This window comes from Hippopotamus amphibius, chromosome 7, assembly GCF_030028045.1.
Source record: "Hippopotamus amphibius kiboko isolate mHipAmp2 chromosome 7, mHipAmp2.hap2, whole genome shotgun sequence".
Taxonomy (NCBI): domain Eukaryota; kingdom Metazoa; phylum Chordata; class Mammalia; order Artiodactyla; family Hippopotamidae; genus Hippopotamus; species Hippopotamus amphibius.
Window position 1 is genome coordinate 21,121,483 of NC_080192.1, and position 12,349 is coordinate 21,133,831.

The window sequence follows — 12,349 nt, forward strand, 5'->3', positions numbered from 1 at the left end:
ATGAAATGGTCAGGGGATTATCACAAATGAATGGATATTCACCAGCTCTTCCAAGGATGAGAAAAGCATGATTTATGTTGTAAGTGTTTATCTTTTTGGAAATCACCCCCTCAGACTCAGTAGGATCCCATTCATCTTTTAAAGAAATAAGTTTGCATATTTTTCAAATTTTGTCCCCAAAGAAAAGCCTGTTGCCATTATGTTCAGTTTATTGCCCAAATTGAACACAACCCTTTAATAAAATATATGCAATAAGGTAGGATGAAGAGCAAGAAGAGATTTTTCCCTATTTCAACAGATAGACTTGAAGTGATGATTAATTTAATTAGGCAAACAGGGCATGCCAATTTGAATGAAAGATTCCCTGAAGCCTTGTAAAATAGAATGTAGAGAAAGCATTTCAACCTAACCCCACATTTACAATTGTGGAGGTTATATAACTACCATATAAATATTGATGAAAATTCTTGCATGAAACCAGGTACAAATGAAATAAAGGAACGTTTATATATCAGATTTATATTATGAGGAAAATGAAGAGCTAGACCTTGCCCCTGCCATGCCCATCACTGCACATCCCAGACTTCACAGAGGAGCGGGGTAAACTTGTGGTCATTCACTCTCCATGACATAAGCATCTCTGCGTGGTGATGGTTGAATGTCCGCAACTCAGTCAGGCGACCCAGGAGACAGGCAAAATGTTGAGGATTTTCAGGCTGATGAATCTTACACAACTTTTGTAGCACATCAAGCAGTGGTTCCTGAAGCTTCTCTACTGCTTCTCTGTCCTTTATGTATTGTCTGTCTGTTTTGAAGTTTAAAATAAAATGACAAGTGGAAAAGTCATAATTTGGCAGAATTACAGCAATGTTAACTTTTTTGAAGTGTAACATAAATGTACACTTAAAATGTACAAATTGTGTTCAAATGATGAATTTTTATATACACACATATATATACTCATGTAATCACAGCTAGATCAAGCTTTATAAAACCTTTACTGCCCCCAGAGGCTTCCCTAAATTCTCCTTCCAATGAGTGTGTACTGGAAAGACTCCGTATTGAATCTGTTCCTTTAGCTCTAACCCTTGTGCTCATGTTGCCTGTGCTTAGTCATGCTGGCTCTACACCTTTATAAAAGAATGTTGCCTAGAGTCTGAAATAACAGGATAGCCCATTCTCAAGGCTCTGACCTTTAATGATATAAAAATTTCCCATTCATATAGAGATAAAAAGTTGCAGAACAGAGAATAACATGTGTCTTGTTGGAGGTTTATAGGAACATTGTGACCAGACCTACCTGGACAGCTGCAACAACAAAGGATCCCAGCACCAAGAAGTCTGCAGCAATCAACCACACCTCCTCCCCTTCTAGTATAAAAGAGGCCTGAATTCTAACTTGGGTAAGATGGTTCTTTTGGACACTAGTCCACCATCTTCTTAGTCTGCTGGATTTCCAAATAAAGTTGCTATTCCTTGTCCCAACAACTCATCTCTTGGTTTATTGGCCTGTCATGTGGGGAGCAGTAGGAGGTTGGACTAGGTAACAAATGCACTCAAGGTAAACCCTATGATGGACATAAGTATCATTTCTGGTGGGTATATTCTGAGGAGTGGAATTGCTGGGTCATAGGGTATATATGTGTGTAAATTTTGTATGTACTGCTGAAAAGGTTTTCTTTTTTAAATTATAATTTCTTATGGTAAAACAAAGTAACAACTAGCTTCTGCCTCAGTATCATGTATAAAAATAGTTTAAAGCTATCATTGTAATTAAGCTTTATAAATCATGAACTTGGCATCACTTACTCCCAAATAATCAAAAAATATAGACAAATTTTATGCACAGAGGTATTCATTTCAACATTGTTTAAAACAACAGCAACAACAATTTTGGAAACACCCTGAATATCCGAACAAGGTAACAACTGAGTAAATGCTTGTACATCACGCAATAGAATGTGATGTACATATCACAACAAACTTTTACCAATATAATTTTTTAATGACATGGGAAAAGTATAAAGACTATATGTTCTTTTTTATGCTAAAAAGTATATAATTTCATTTATGTCCTTGCTCAAATTTCAACCCCTTAGAAAAGCCTTACCTGACCACTGATTATAACAGCATTTTGCTGCCACTTTCTTTCCTTATACCCACATCTTCATATTTTTTGTTGTATTACCATCTCCTGAAAATTTTTTTGTTTCTTTATTGTCTTTCTCACCCTACTAGAATGTAAGCTCCAGGTAGCTGTATCCTGCCTGCTTCTTTGCTGCTATATCCCACAAGGTCTAGAAACATATAAGTGCATATAAGGTGTTCAAAATGCAATTACTGAATGAATGAGTATGATGTTTAGAAAAAGGCTGAGAACAACTACACTGAAAGGTTAACAATGGTTCAATCTGAGTGGTAGAATTATAGGCCATTTTATTTTCTCTTTATGTTTTTTATCCAAGATTTTCTTTAATATTACTACTATACTTGAGGTGAAAACCAAAAAATGGCATAAAAGTAAAAATGTAACATTGAAATTACCTGGAGAGAGGATAACAATTGCTGTAAGCAGAGCATACTCTTCTTGAGTCATTTTCAATTCTGCAACACTTTTATAAAAACTAAACATAGGTGTTATATATTCATCAGAGATACCTATGGAGGAAAGTTGAAAAATTGCAGAGGCATAGTAAAATTTTTGAATGACTGAAAAATGTAAAACTACAAACATTATATATACATGTTAATATTTATACCCATACATAGACATTTAATAAAGGTCCCAGCCATATTTAAATAATGACTATATATTAAACATCCCAGCCAAAGGTGAGGCATTGTAAAGAAGATCAGTTAACAAAATCCTCAAAATAGAACCTAATCAACAAATTGTATGTCTTTGATTTTGGCAGTGGGTTTATTTTAGTCGCTACTATGTGACAATAAATGATAATGTTCTTGAATTGCCAAAAGACTCTCAACTTCATCATATTCTAGATGGGGTTTAGGTAATCTTTTTAATATTACTATCTATAATCAAGACATAGGCAGCGTCTTAACCAACAAAAAATTATTGTTCTTCACTCCAGAAGTATAAACTCTACTTAATACACTGGCTAGAGTTCTTATCAGAGTTCTGACCTCTCTCTGAAGTAACAAACCTGTTTATCCACTGCCTACTAGGCAATGGTACTTGGCTCTTCTCTTTAAACTCAGTGTGTCCAAAATCAAAGACCCTGTGAACAGAACTAAATTCCCCATCTTCCTCCAAATCCACTCTTTCCTGGCGTTCCCATTCTTAGTGATTGGTATCCTCACCTACCCAATTACCTCCACTTGACAACCAAGATTCAGCCTCCCTCTAACTCAGCCCAGTGCCGAGTCGTGTGGATTTGACCAGCTAACTCATGTGGTGCTCCCTCCCCTCTTCACTGTGCCTAATTGACCTAGTTTAAGTCTTTATTTCTCTTCATCTGTATTACTCCAATTGTCTCCTTACTGGTCTTCCTGTCTTCAGTGTGGTCCCCTTTAATCCATCCCAGAATCACCTTTCTAAAATTCAAGCCACACCCTGTCTCCCCAATTCTTACAAAGCTTCAAAAACTCTCCATGGCTTTCAGCATAAATGTTCTTCTCTTTTACATCAGAAACTCCAGGACCTGTCCCCTACCTTTCCCCCCACCCACTACTACTCACCCACATAAAAATAGGCATTCACAGTTATTGAGTACTCATTATGTACTAGGCACTATTCCAAGCTCTTATGCTAGAACTCATTTAATCTTTCTAACACACCATGAGATAGGTACAAAGAGGTTATGTAACTTGACCAAAGACACGCAGGTGGTGAGAAGTGGAACCAGGATTCAAACCAAAGCTAGTATGCTCCAGAGTCCTGGCTCTTAGTTGTGACTACGGGGTACTATCTTTCTATCACAGCTTGTACTCCAGCCATGTTCAGGCACTTGGAGATTCCTAAACAATTCTTATTGCCCAGTTTTGTACATGTTGTTCTCGATACTTGGAATATTTTCCTTCTCCTTTATAACTTACTCCTCTTCATAATTTAAGATTCTTTTGTGCCACTTCCTCCAGTCATTCAAGAGCTTTTAGTTTGGTGCCTGTTCTGTCCATGGCTGCATTCCAGAAAAGCTTTGACTGGAGAATTGTGCAGACGGGGGGGAAAGAAGGTGTGTTTTGACTTATGGATGAGATGAATTAAGATGAGAAAGAGTTTCCCAGAATCGGGCCACCCTAGAAGAGACTACACTATTCCATCCCAAACCAGACCTAAAGCCTTAGAGCTGTGGTTGAACCACACCAGAGTAAAACTGGATTCCACATGCTAAAGAGTATAATTATCATCTAACACTATACTTCACAGGATCAGAAAGTCTGAATCCTCACCTTTAGATGAATCTAAAGAATCTTCTCAAACAGAATCCTTGGCCTTTCGCTCTTTAGTCAAAATCGCCTACTTTCTTCCCCTTTGATATTTAACCGACCACAGTGAGCTCTCTTAACAACAGTGTCTTTGTTCAGCAACTTGGGGATGACATCATGTGGAAGACTGCCCTCTAGCCAGCTGTTACAGTTTGAACTGAGTACCCATGACCGAACTAGATACAACTTAAAATGCAGAGGGTTGGAGTATGTGAGGCTGGGACTACTAGTCCTGGTTTCCAACAAACATAGTGGTTAAGAGGTAGCAAGCCTGACTTTAAAAGCTGACCTATGACTTGATCTTGGGCACATTATTTAAACTCTTTAAGCCTCTGTTTCCTCATCTGTGAAATGTGAGTTATATCAATAGTATTATATGAGATAATATATGTAGAGTTCTTAGTACCATGCCTGGCTCATAGTAAACCTTCAATAAATGTTAGAGCAAATAATAAGAAGTATTATTGTTGTTATTCAGGAGAAGTGGGTCAACACATTAGTTCCATCTTAACCTTCGATTAAGCTTATGTACTTTTTTTTTTAATATCATGTCATTTTTATTTTTTTTAAATTTTTATTGTTAGATTCTTAACCACTGCACCACCAGGGAAGTCCCAAGCTCATGTACTTTTGTGTTCACAAAGCTACCTTTTGTTTTTGTTTTATGTTTGCATTCTCCAGTTTGCTAGGGATGGATTCAAACTGGCTGATCAGTGAATTGCCTCAGTATTTTTCTAGGTATTAAAGCTAAGCTAAGAGCTGTATTTGTTAATAAAGCTATTCTTTTTCACCTTCAAAAAATGGCAGTCTTCAATATTTGGGCACTACACCCATTAGTTGTGGGAACCTAAAATAATAATTCAAGACTGTGTCATTATTTTAAATAGTATATATGAGTTTGGAGAGAAGATTAAAGACAACTGATTTGAAAATATTTATTAAATCATCTTTGACTACCTAATTTCCTATTTTATTTGTTTTTCTAAATCCCCTCTCACCCTCCCAGATGATACCTCCATTAGCTACCTAATTGCAATTGATAATTTTTGGGAAGAAAAAAAACAGGTTAAAATGTTTCTTACAACTGTTCATCTTATGCACATTAAAGACCAACGGTGAATATAGAGAAAATATAGAAAACAAATAATAGAAGAGTTAAAAAATTATTTTCCTATAGGACAAATAAAATATAAACCTGCTCTTGGAATTAGAGTCAATAATCAGAATTAATCACACAGCATAAACAAAGGGGTGTTTTAAGTGTTTTTGAGCCAGCAGTTTCTAACACAAGAATGTAACAATCGCTTCATCCTGAAGGGGCAGTCTTTTCCTGCTTTCCTGCTTCCTCCTCCTTTCTGAAACTTGTTCTTAGGGCAAATTAATTGATTTTTGGTCACAAGAGGGGGCTATTTTCTAACTTAATCACAAAGACTACCAAGGAAATGTTCAGTTGTAAAAATAATAATTCTTCCTGCTTCTGTTTCTTGTTTTCCTTAAAAAAAAAAAAAAAGGAGGTTTGTGATTGTAAAATTAATTGTCCAATGATAAGAAATATTCTGAGAGAATAACCATGTGATAGAATTAACACTGTGCTCTTTTAAGGTATTTTAAATGTCTTTTATTTCCTAATTAACTTCCTAGCTTTAATTGGGGACAAAAATAAAGCAGAGGTGTGTGTGTGTGTGTGTGTGTGTGTGTTATACACAAGTGCACATATACAACGCATTCTTATTCAGGTAGGACACCCCTACCCATGTTTCAAGGCCAAGTTCAAGTTTTGCTTTCTCTGTGGAGCTTCTCCTGTCATGGTGAAGCAGAATTAGTTGCTCCCTTCTGTATGTTCAATTCTACTGCACCTCTCACAGTTCATATCTCTCCCTCCCGTTAAAGTGTGAAATACCACACATACATTTTATGAGAGCAGGAGTCAACTGCTGTATTCCCAGGGCCTGGCACAATGCCTGACCAATAAGGATGTTTCTTATCCATCTCTGTATCCTTATAACTAGCATCCTGCTGGAGACATAGTAGAAGATTAATAAATGCTTCTTAAATTAGGCAATACTATGTTTTGGTTGTTCTTAGCAATGAAGGTTACATAGCTGTGAGATGCACTAGGGGAAAGATGCCATTCAGACAACGGAAACATTCCCTTGGTGCTAAGAGATTGGACCTTGGCCTTTATTTCAGCTGCTAATCTCCACTCAGTGAGTCATTTGTACCATACTGTTGGCCTTGAGTAAAAACCTGACATTGCATTAGCAATTCAAAAAATAACTACTTTCAATGTAAAATATTTAATTTAAGATATTTAATAAATAACATACTTTCCGGTAGTCTTAGTGGCTAAAATTTATCTTAGGATAATGATGCTTAAGAGTTGCCAGGGTTTGGACTGTCAAGTTCCAGATTCATCTCAACCAAATTCACCAATTTTTGTGCGCCTCGTCTGTGCCAGGCACTGTGACGGTGCTGGGGACAGTCCTCAAACAGTTTACAGATTAATGGAGGAGGCAGATGCATAAATAAATACATAATGTCCAAAACTGGACAGGTATAAAAGGTTTGGGGAACACTGCTGAGGGCCAATGGAAATATTGACACTTGTATTACTTTAATACTTGCCTTTACTTTGAAGAGGTTTCTTCCTATAATTTGACCCCCAAATTTGTCCAAGCCAAAATTACCACGTGACAATTTTAAAAAGCAACCTGAGAGGTGGTAAGAATTCTAATTCTTAAATTAAATTTTCTTATAAATGTTGTCATTTGTTTCTATACATTTCCAACCTTTCTTTCAAAGACAGTCTATGAACTGACAATCAGCTTATACCTGCTTCATTAGAGAATTTAGTGGTTTTTTTTAAGCTCTTTATAGGAATATAATTGCTTTATACTCTTGTACCAATTTTTGAGGTACACCAAAGTGAATCAGCTGTATTTATACATATGATCCCAAATCCCCTCCCTCCTGCGACTCCCTCCCACCCTCCCTGTCCTGGCCCTCTAAGGCATCACCCATCATCCAGTTGATCTCCCTTTGTTATACAGCAATTTCCCACTAGCTATCTAGTTTACAGTTGGTGATGTATATATATGTCTATGTTACTCTCTCACTTCATCCCAGCTTCCCCTTCGCCCGCCCCCAACCCTGAGAATTTAGTTCTTATAATGGTTTTCATTTGGCACAAGTTTCCAAGGTTAGAGCAGCAAAATCATATATATTTACAGAGCAGAAAACATAAGCATAATATACTATGTACAATATACTTTACTATCCTACAACTTCATCACTCAAACAAGCATCTCTCCTTCCTCTGACCTCATTGTCTCTATTCATTTTATCATTTGCTTAAAAGCAATTTCAAATTGTTAGCTGCTTCTTATGCTTTCTAGCTCCACCAAAGGGCAGGAACCATGTCTTACTGGGTCTTTATATTCCCTACCAGCTGATAGTTGGGCAAATATTAGATCTTAGTGAGTGACAGGTACAGTGTATGGAAATAGTGCTGGGCTTTGAGTAGAACACCTGTGTTCACCTCCTGGCAGCCTACTAATCAGCTGTGTGACCTTGGGCAGGTCACCTAGCCTATCTAAGCCTGTTTCTCCATGTATAAAATAGGAGCATAGCACTCACCTTTAGGGGCCATTGTAAATACCAAGAAGATGATGCATGTAAAAGCAAACCATTGTAAAAATCACAAGGTATATTGTCATCCTGATAAACACTTACTGAATTGAATATTTCACTTATGTCTGTTGTGGGGAATCAAAAAAGCCTGGAAAATACTATACATTTCAGAGGTTACTTGTATTTGAAGTGAACATAACAGAAGTCTGTGAGAAGTTATCGCCAATTTCCTTAATGTTAAAATGTAAACTCATTCAGTGTTAGCAAGCCCTTTTCAGTTCTATCGTATTTTATGGTATCATATGATTCTTCCTATTTTTATTAAAAATCCCAGCTTATAAATGAATCTTGCATAATACCACATCAGGAGTAAAAAAATTGATGCACTAGAATTATGTAGAAACAGCCACAGGATGTGTCAGATACATGTTCTGAAGCCTCAATTAACATAAACAAACACTGTAACCCTCACTAAGTAAATGCATCTCAGGAGACAGTATCTTTGTGTACCTAATGGGATTTAATAATAGCAAACAAAAGAGTATGAATTTGAAGAACAAGAAAAGAAATTTCACATTATGTTCTTTAAAGAGTTCTGTAGGCTTAAACAGGGTAACTTTGAAATGTTATGTTATTCTGGAATTGAATGTACAATAGAAATAAGAAAGCGTTGTATTTGCATAAAAATAAAAAGTTACTCTGAAAGGTCATCTTGCAAGATCAGATTTTTATGTGGTGTGGGGAAGAGGCAATATTATGAAAATCCACTGGGAGAAGCAAATTCATAAATATTAATAAATAGAAGCATCATTATAGATAATAAAATGTGAAGCAGCATGTGAGTTTGGATGGTTTTTATTGTCACAATATGTTGTTGGTGTTTGGGTAAAGTATCTTATTATGAGCTGGAGGCATGCGTATTTATTTATACACATTATGTTCTGGAAAACTTCACTCGAACTTTTCTGAAAATTGTAGTATCACAAGTTCTGAAACTTATGTTATCAAGCAAGTTTTTTTCTTATTGATCACTACATATTTTTAACCTGCAAGACCCTTGTTTTGTCTTGTTTGGTCTCTTTGCTTCTCGTCTCAATTCCTCCAAACCTTCCTTCACATCAGTGCTAGAAAGATCTTCCCCAGTACTGCTACGGTCATACCATATCTGCTCAGAATACTACCAACAACCTCCATTATATAGAACTAAAGCTACTTTTGTGGCATTCAGTGTCCTTAATAATTTAGCACTCAGCTCTACAAATATTACTTGCCACCCATATCAAGGTATTTGTGAGTCCTATACATGGATGCTCTCTCTTTTCTCCACATCTTTGCACCTGCAATTTCTATATTATTATCTTATAATGGCTATATCTCTTGGAATGCTTTCTCAGATACTTTTGCAGCTTGACAAGTTCCTAATCATTCTCCATGGTTTAACTGTCAACAATGCATGCCTTTTCTGACTCACCAAGTAGATTCACAGGAAGGCAGGCACATTTATGCTTCAAATTTCATTTTATACATACATTCCTTATAGTCTCTGCACACTGATTTGGAATTACTTGCTTGTATACCTTCTCCACTAGTCTGTGAGTTCCTGGAGGACGAAGACTATACATTCTCATCTCCATACCCTCAATAACTTTACAGCACCTGGCACAAAGCAAGTATCCAATGTATATTTGTTGAATAGAAAGATCTCCTATAAAGCGCCTGTTGATTAGTAACTCTGCATTTCCCCCTCCTAATCAATAGGCAAAAAGTTTCAGTTAAACAAGATGAATAAGCTCTAGAGATCTACTGTACAACACTGTACCTATGGTAAACAATACTGTATTGTACACTTAAAATTTTGTTAAGAGGGTAGATCTTATGTTAAGTGTTCTTACCACAATTAAAAAAAAATCAGGATACTTCAGTAGCTGACTGACTGGCTGCCCACCAAACAGAAAAAAAATGAATTCTTTAAGAGAAGAAAAGCAGACTTGTAAAACTGAATGGTACCCTGGAGTTTGCCTGATTCAAAACCTTCCTTCTTACCCCAGCCTCCTGGACACACACACCCCACACAGTATACATTAAGGCCGAGAATAGGTAGTTAATAAAATCTGTCCAGCACCAGAATCCACATTTCTTGATAACATACTTTCTTTCAAAGGGTGAAAAGCTGCGATAATATATTTCTCAGATCCTTTCCCTTCTCTCCATTTTCCCTGGCAGCACATCCTTGAAACCTCTTGTCTCCTTACAGCTGTCTCCCATCCTCACTTGCCCTAACATTGCTGGAAGATTTGTAAAGTATAATGCTGATGTTTTTCCTCCTCTGCACAAAAATCTTCAATGGCTCTGCATTATATAGGAAGTAAAGAATAAAAGCTTTAACCCAGCATTCAACCATTTGATTCTGACTTTTTATTTTATTTCCCTTTAATATAATATTTAATCTGATCAACTCAACTACTCAACTATTGATTCTCCTTTATGTGCATTCTTTCTTGCCTCAATTCTTTGTTTTGCTGGTCTATTATATACACATCAAATATCCTTCAAGGCCCAGCTCAATTGCCAATGAAACTTTCCAGAGCCTTCCCAACTAAAAGTCAACACGCTGGGGGACTCGAGGTGGGGGGAGTCAAGGAAGGGAGGGAATACGGGGATATGTATATAAAAACAGATGATTGAACCTGGTGTACCCCCCCCCCAAAAAAAAGGATTAAAAAATAAATTAATTAATTAAAAAAAAAAAGTCAACACGCTCTCACTTCTCTTCCATGTTTTATTATAACTACCTATGTACACGGTTCATCTCTTTCCGTTAGACTGTAAGCTTCCTAGGGGGAGGAACATGCCTGATTCCTCTCTTGACTATCACCATGGTATCACCCTTAAATATTTGTTAAACCAACAAGTCAATGGCCATTTAAGAATAATGCATCTTTTAAAATGTGTATTTTTAAAATCAGTGATGCTAATTATGCTTTCAGTTTTTAATTAAGAGGAGAAAACATAATGACTAGGGGAAGGCTGCTTTAAAAAGTTGTTTTCAAATTTTCAACTATCTTACTTATATCACAGATGTAGAACTGCTGGAAAACTTTCCTTCCAATCTCTATCCTAAAATATTGGTTTCGGACTTCCTTGGTGGTCCAGTTGTTAAAACTCTGTGCTTCCACTGCACGGGGCACAGGTTTGATCCCTGGTTGGGGAACTAAGATCCTGTATGCCACGTGGTGTGGCCAAAAAAAAAATTTTTGGTTTTATAAGTGTTTAAACTTATTCTAGTCAATCCTGGAATGATAATACTTTATGAAGAAAATGAGCAGTCATTTCATCTCATTCCCTCCCCCTCCCAACTCATATATAAAATGTCTCAGGAAAATAAGAACTAACCAACTTTAAGAATCCCCTAAGATACATTGCATTCTGGTCATTCATTCTGGTGTCTCTTGACCCTCCCTGTCACAGTATGCCTCCATGTATTAGTAGTATTTCTTATTTTGCTTTGAATTGAGATGGATAATAGTTTGATATATAGTCACTCATACCTGAAGGTTTTGCATAAATGAATCTTTTTCTAGACTGAATAATCCCAGCTCCTTTACGCTATTTTAAAAATCAGACTAATGTTCCAATCTTTAAAAAAATTCCTCCTTTGGTCCTTCATCTTAATGCAGTGAAAAGAGTATTTTTGGCATTTTGCTAATAAAACAAGAATTTTTGAACTAAGTTGCTAAATTCCCACCTATTTAATACTTCTCTTTTTAGTGCCATTCTCCATGCTAGTCACAATGGGCATATAACTGCATGAGATAGGCAAGAGGCCTGCCATCATGGGATGTACAAATTCTTACATGCAGGAACAAATGCTTTTCACCACTAACCAAATTACTTACCACTCTTTCGAATTCTTTCTTCCAATAGGTCAGCATGTCCAGCTGGAAGTTTCTTACTGAAAAGCTCAGCTGAACGGAGAAACATAGCTTCAACTGCAGATCCTTTCAGCAAAGCAATCTGATCTTCGTGGTCCAATGTCTGAAACCCTGAGTGAAGGTGATAATCAGATCAATATCAAAAAGTTGTGAGTGTTGTATAACAATATTTCATTACTCCCATTATCCCCATTGAGAAAACATTTCCATGAAGTTACTTTGTAATTGCCTTAAGACTGAGTGGTCAAATTGAGTCAATAAGTATCTATTGGTACACCCTCAAGTAGAAGCTGACTTTTATCTTCACTGATCAGTGTTTGTTTAACAAGCCGGGCTAAAGA

At 36.5% G+C, this 12,349-nt stretch overlaps 1 protein-coding gene across 4 annotated transcripts in view; it reads right to left on the reverse strand.

Annotated features, from left to right (window-relative positions):
* Positions 1–202: 202 nt before the first annotated feature.
* Positions 203–12,349, reverse strand: part of NR1H4 (nuclear receptor subfamily 1 group H member 4) — a 72,565-nt gene continuing 60,418 nt past the window's right edge. For all 4 annotated transcript variants that reach the window (XM_057741840.1, XM_057741839.1, XM_057741842.1 and 1 more), the window contains 3 exons: positions 11,973–12,119; positions 2,545–2,658; positions 203–805 (listed from right to left, as the gene is read on the reverse strand). In XM_057741840.1, coding sequence (XP_057597823.1) covers positions 567–805; positions 2,545–2,658; positions 11,973–12,119 — 500 coding nt within the window. In that variant the 3' untranslated portion in view covers positions 203–566. The remainder of the gene's footprint in view (positions 806–2,544; positions 2,659–11,972; positions 12,120–12,349) is intronic.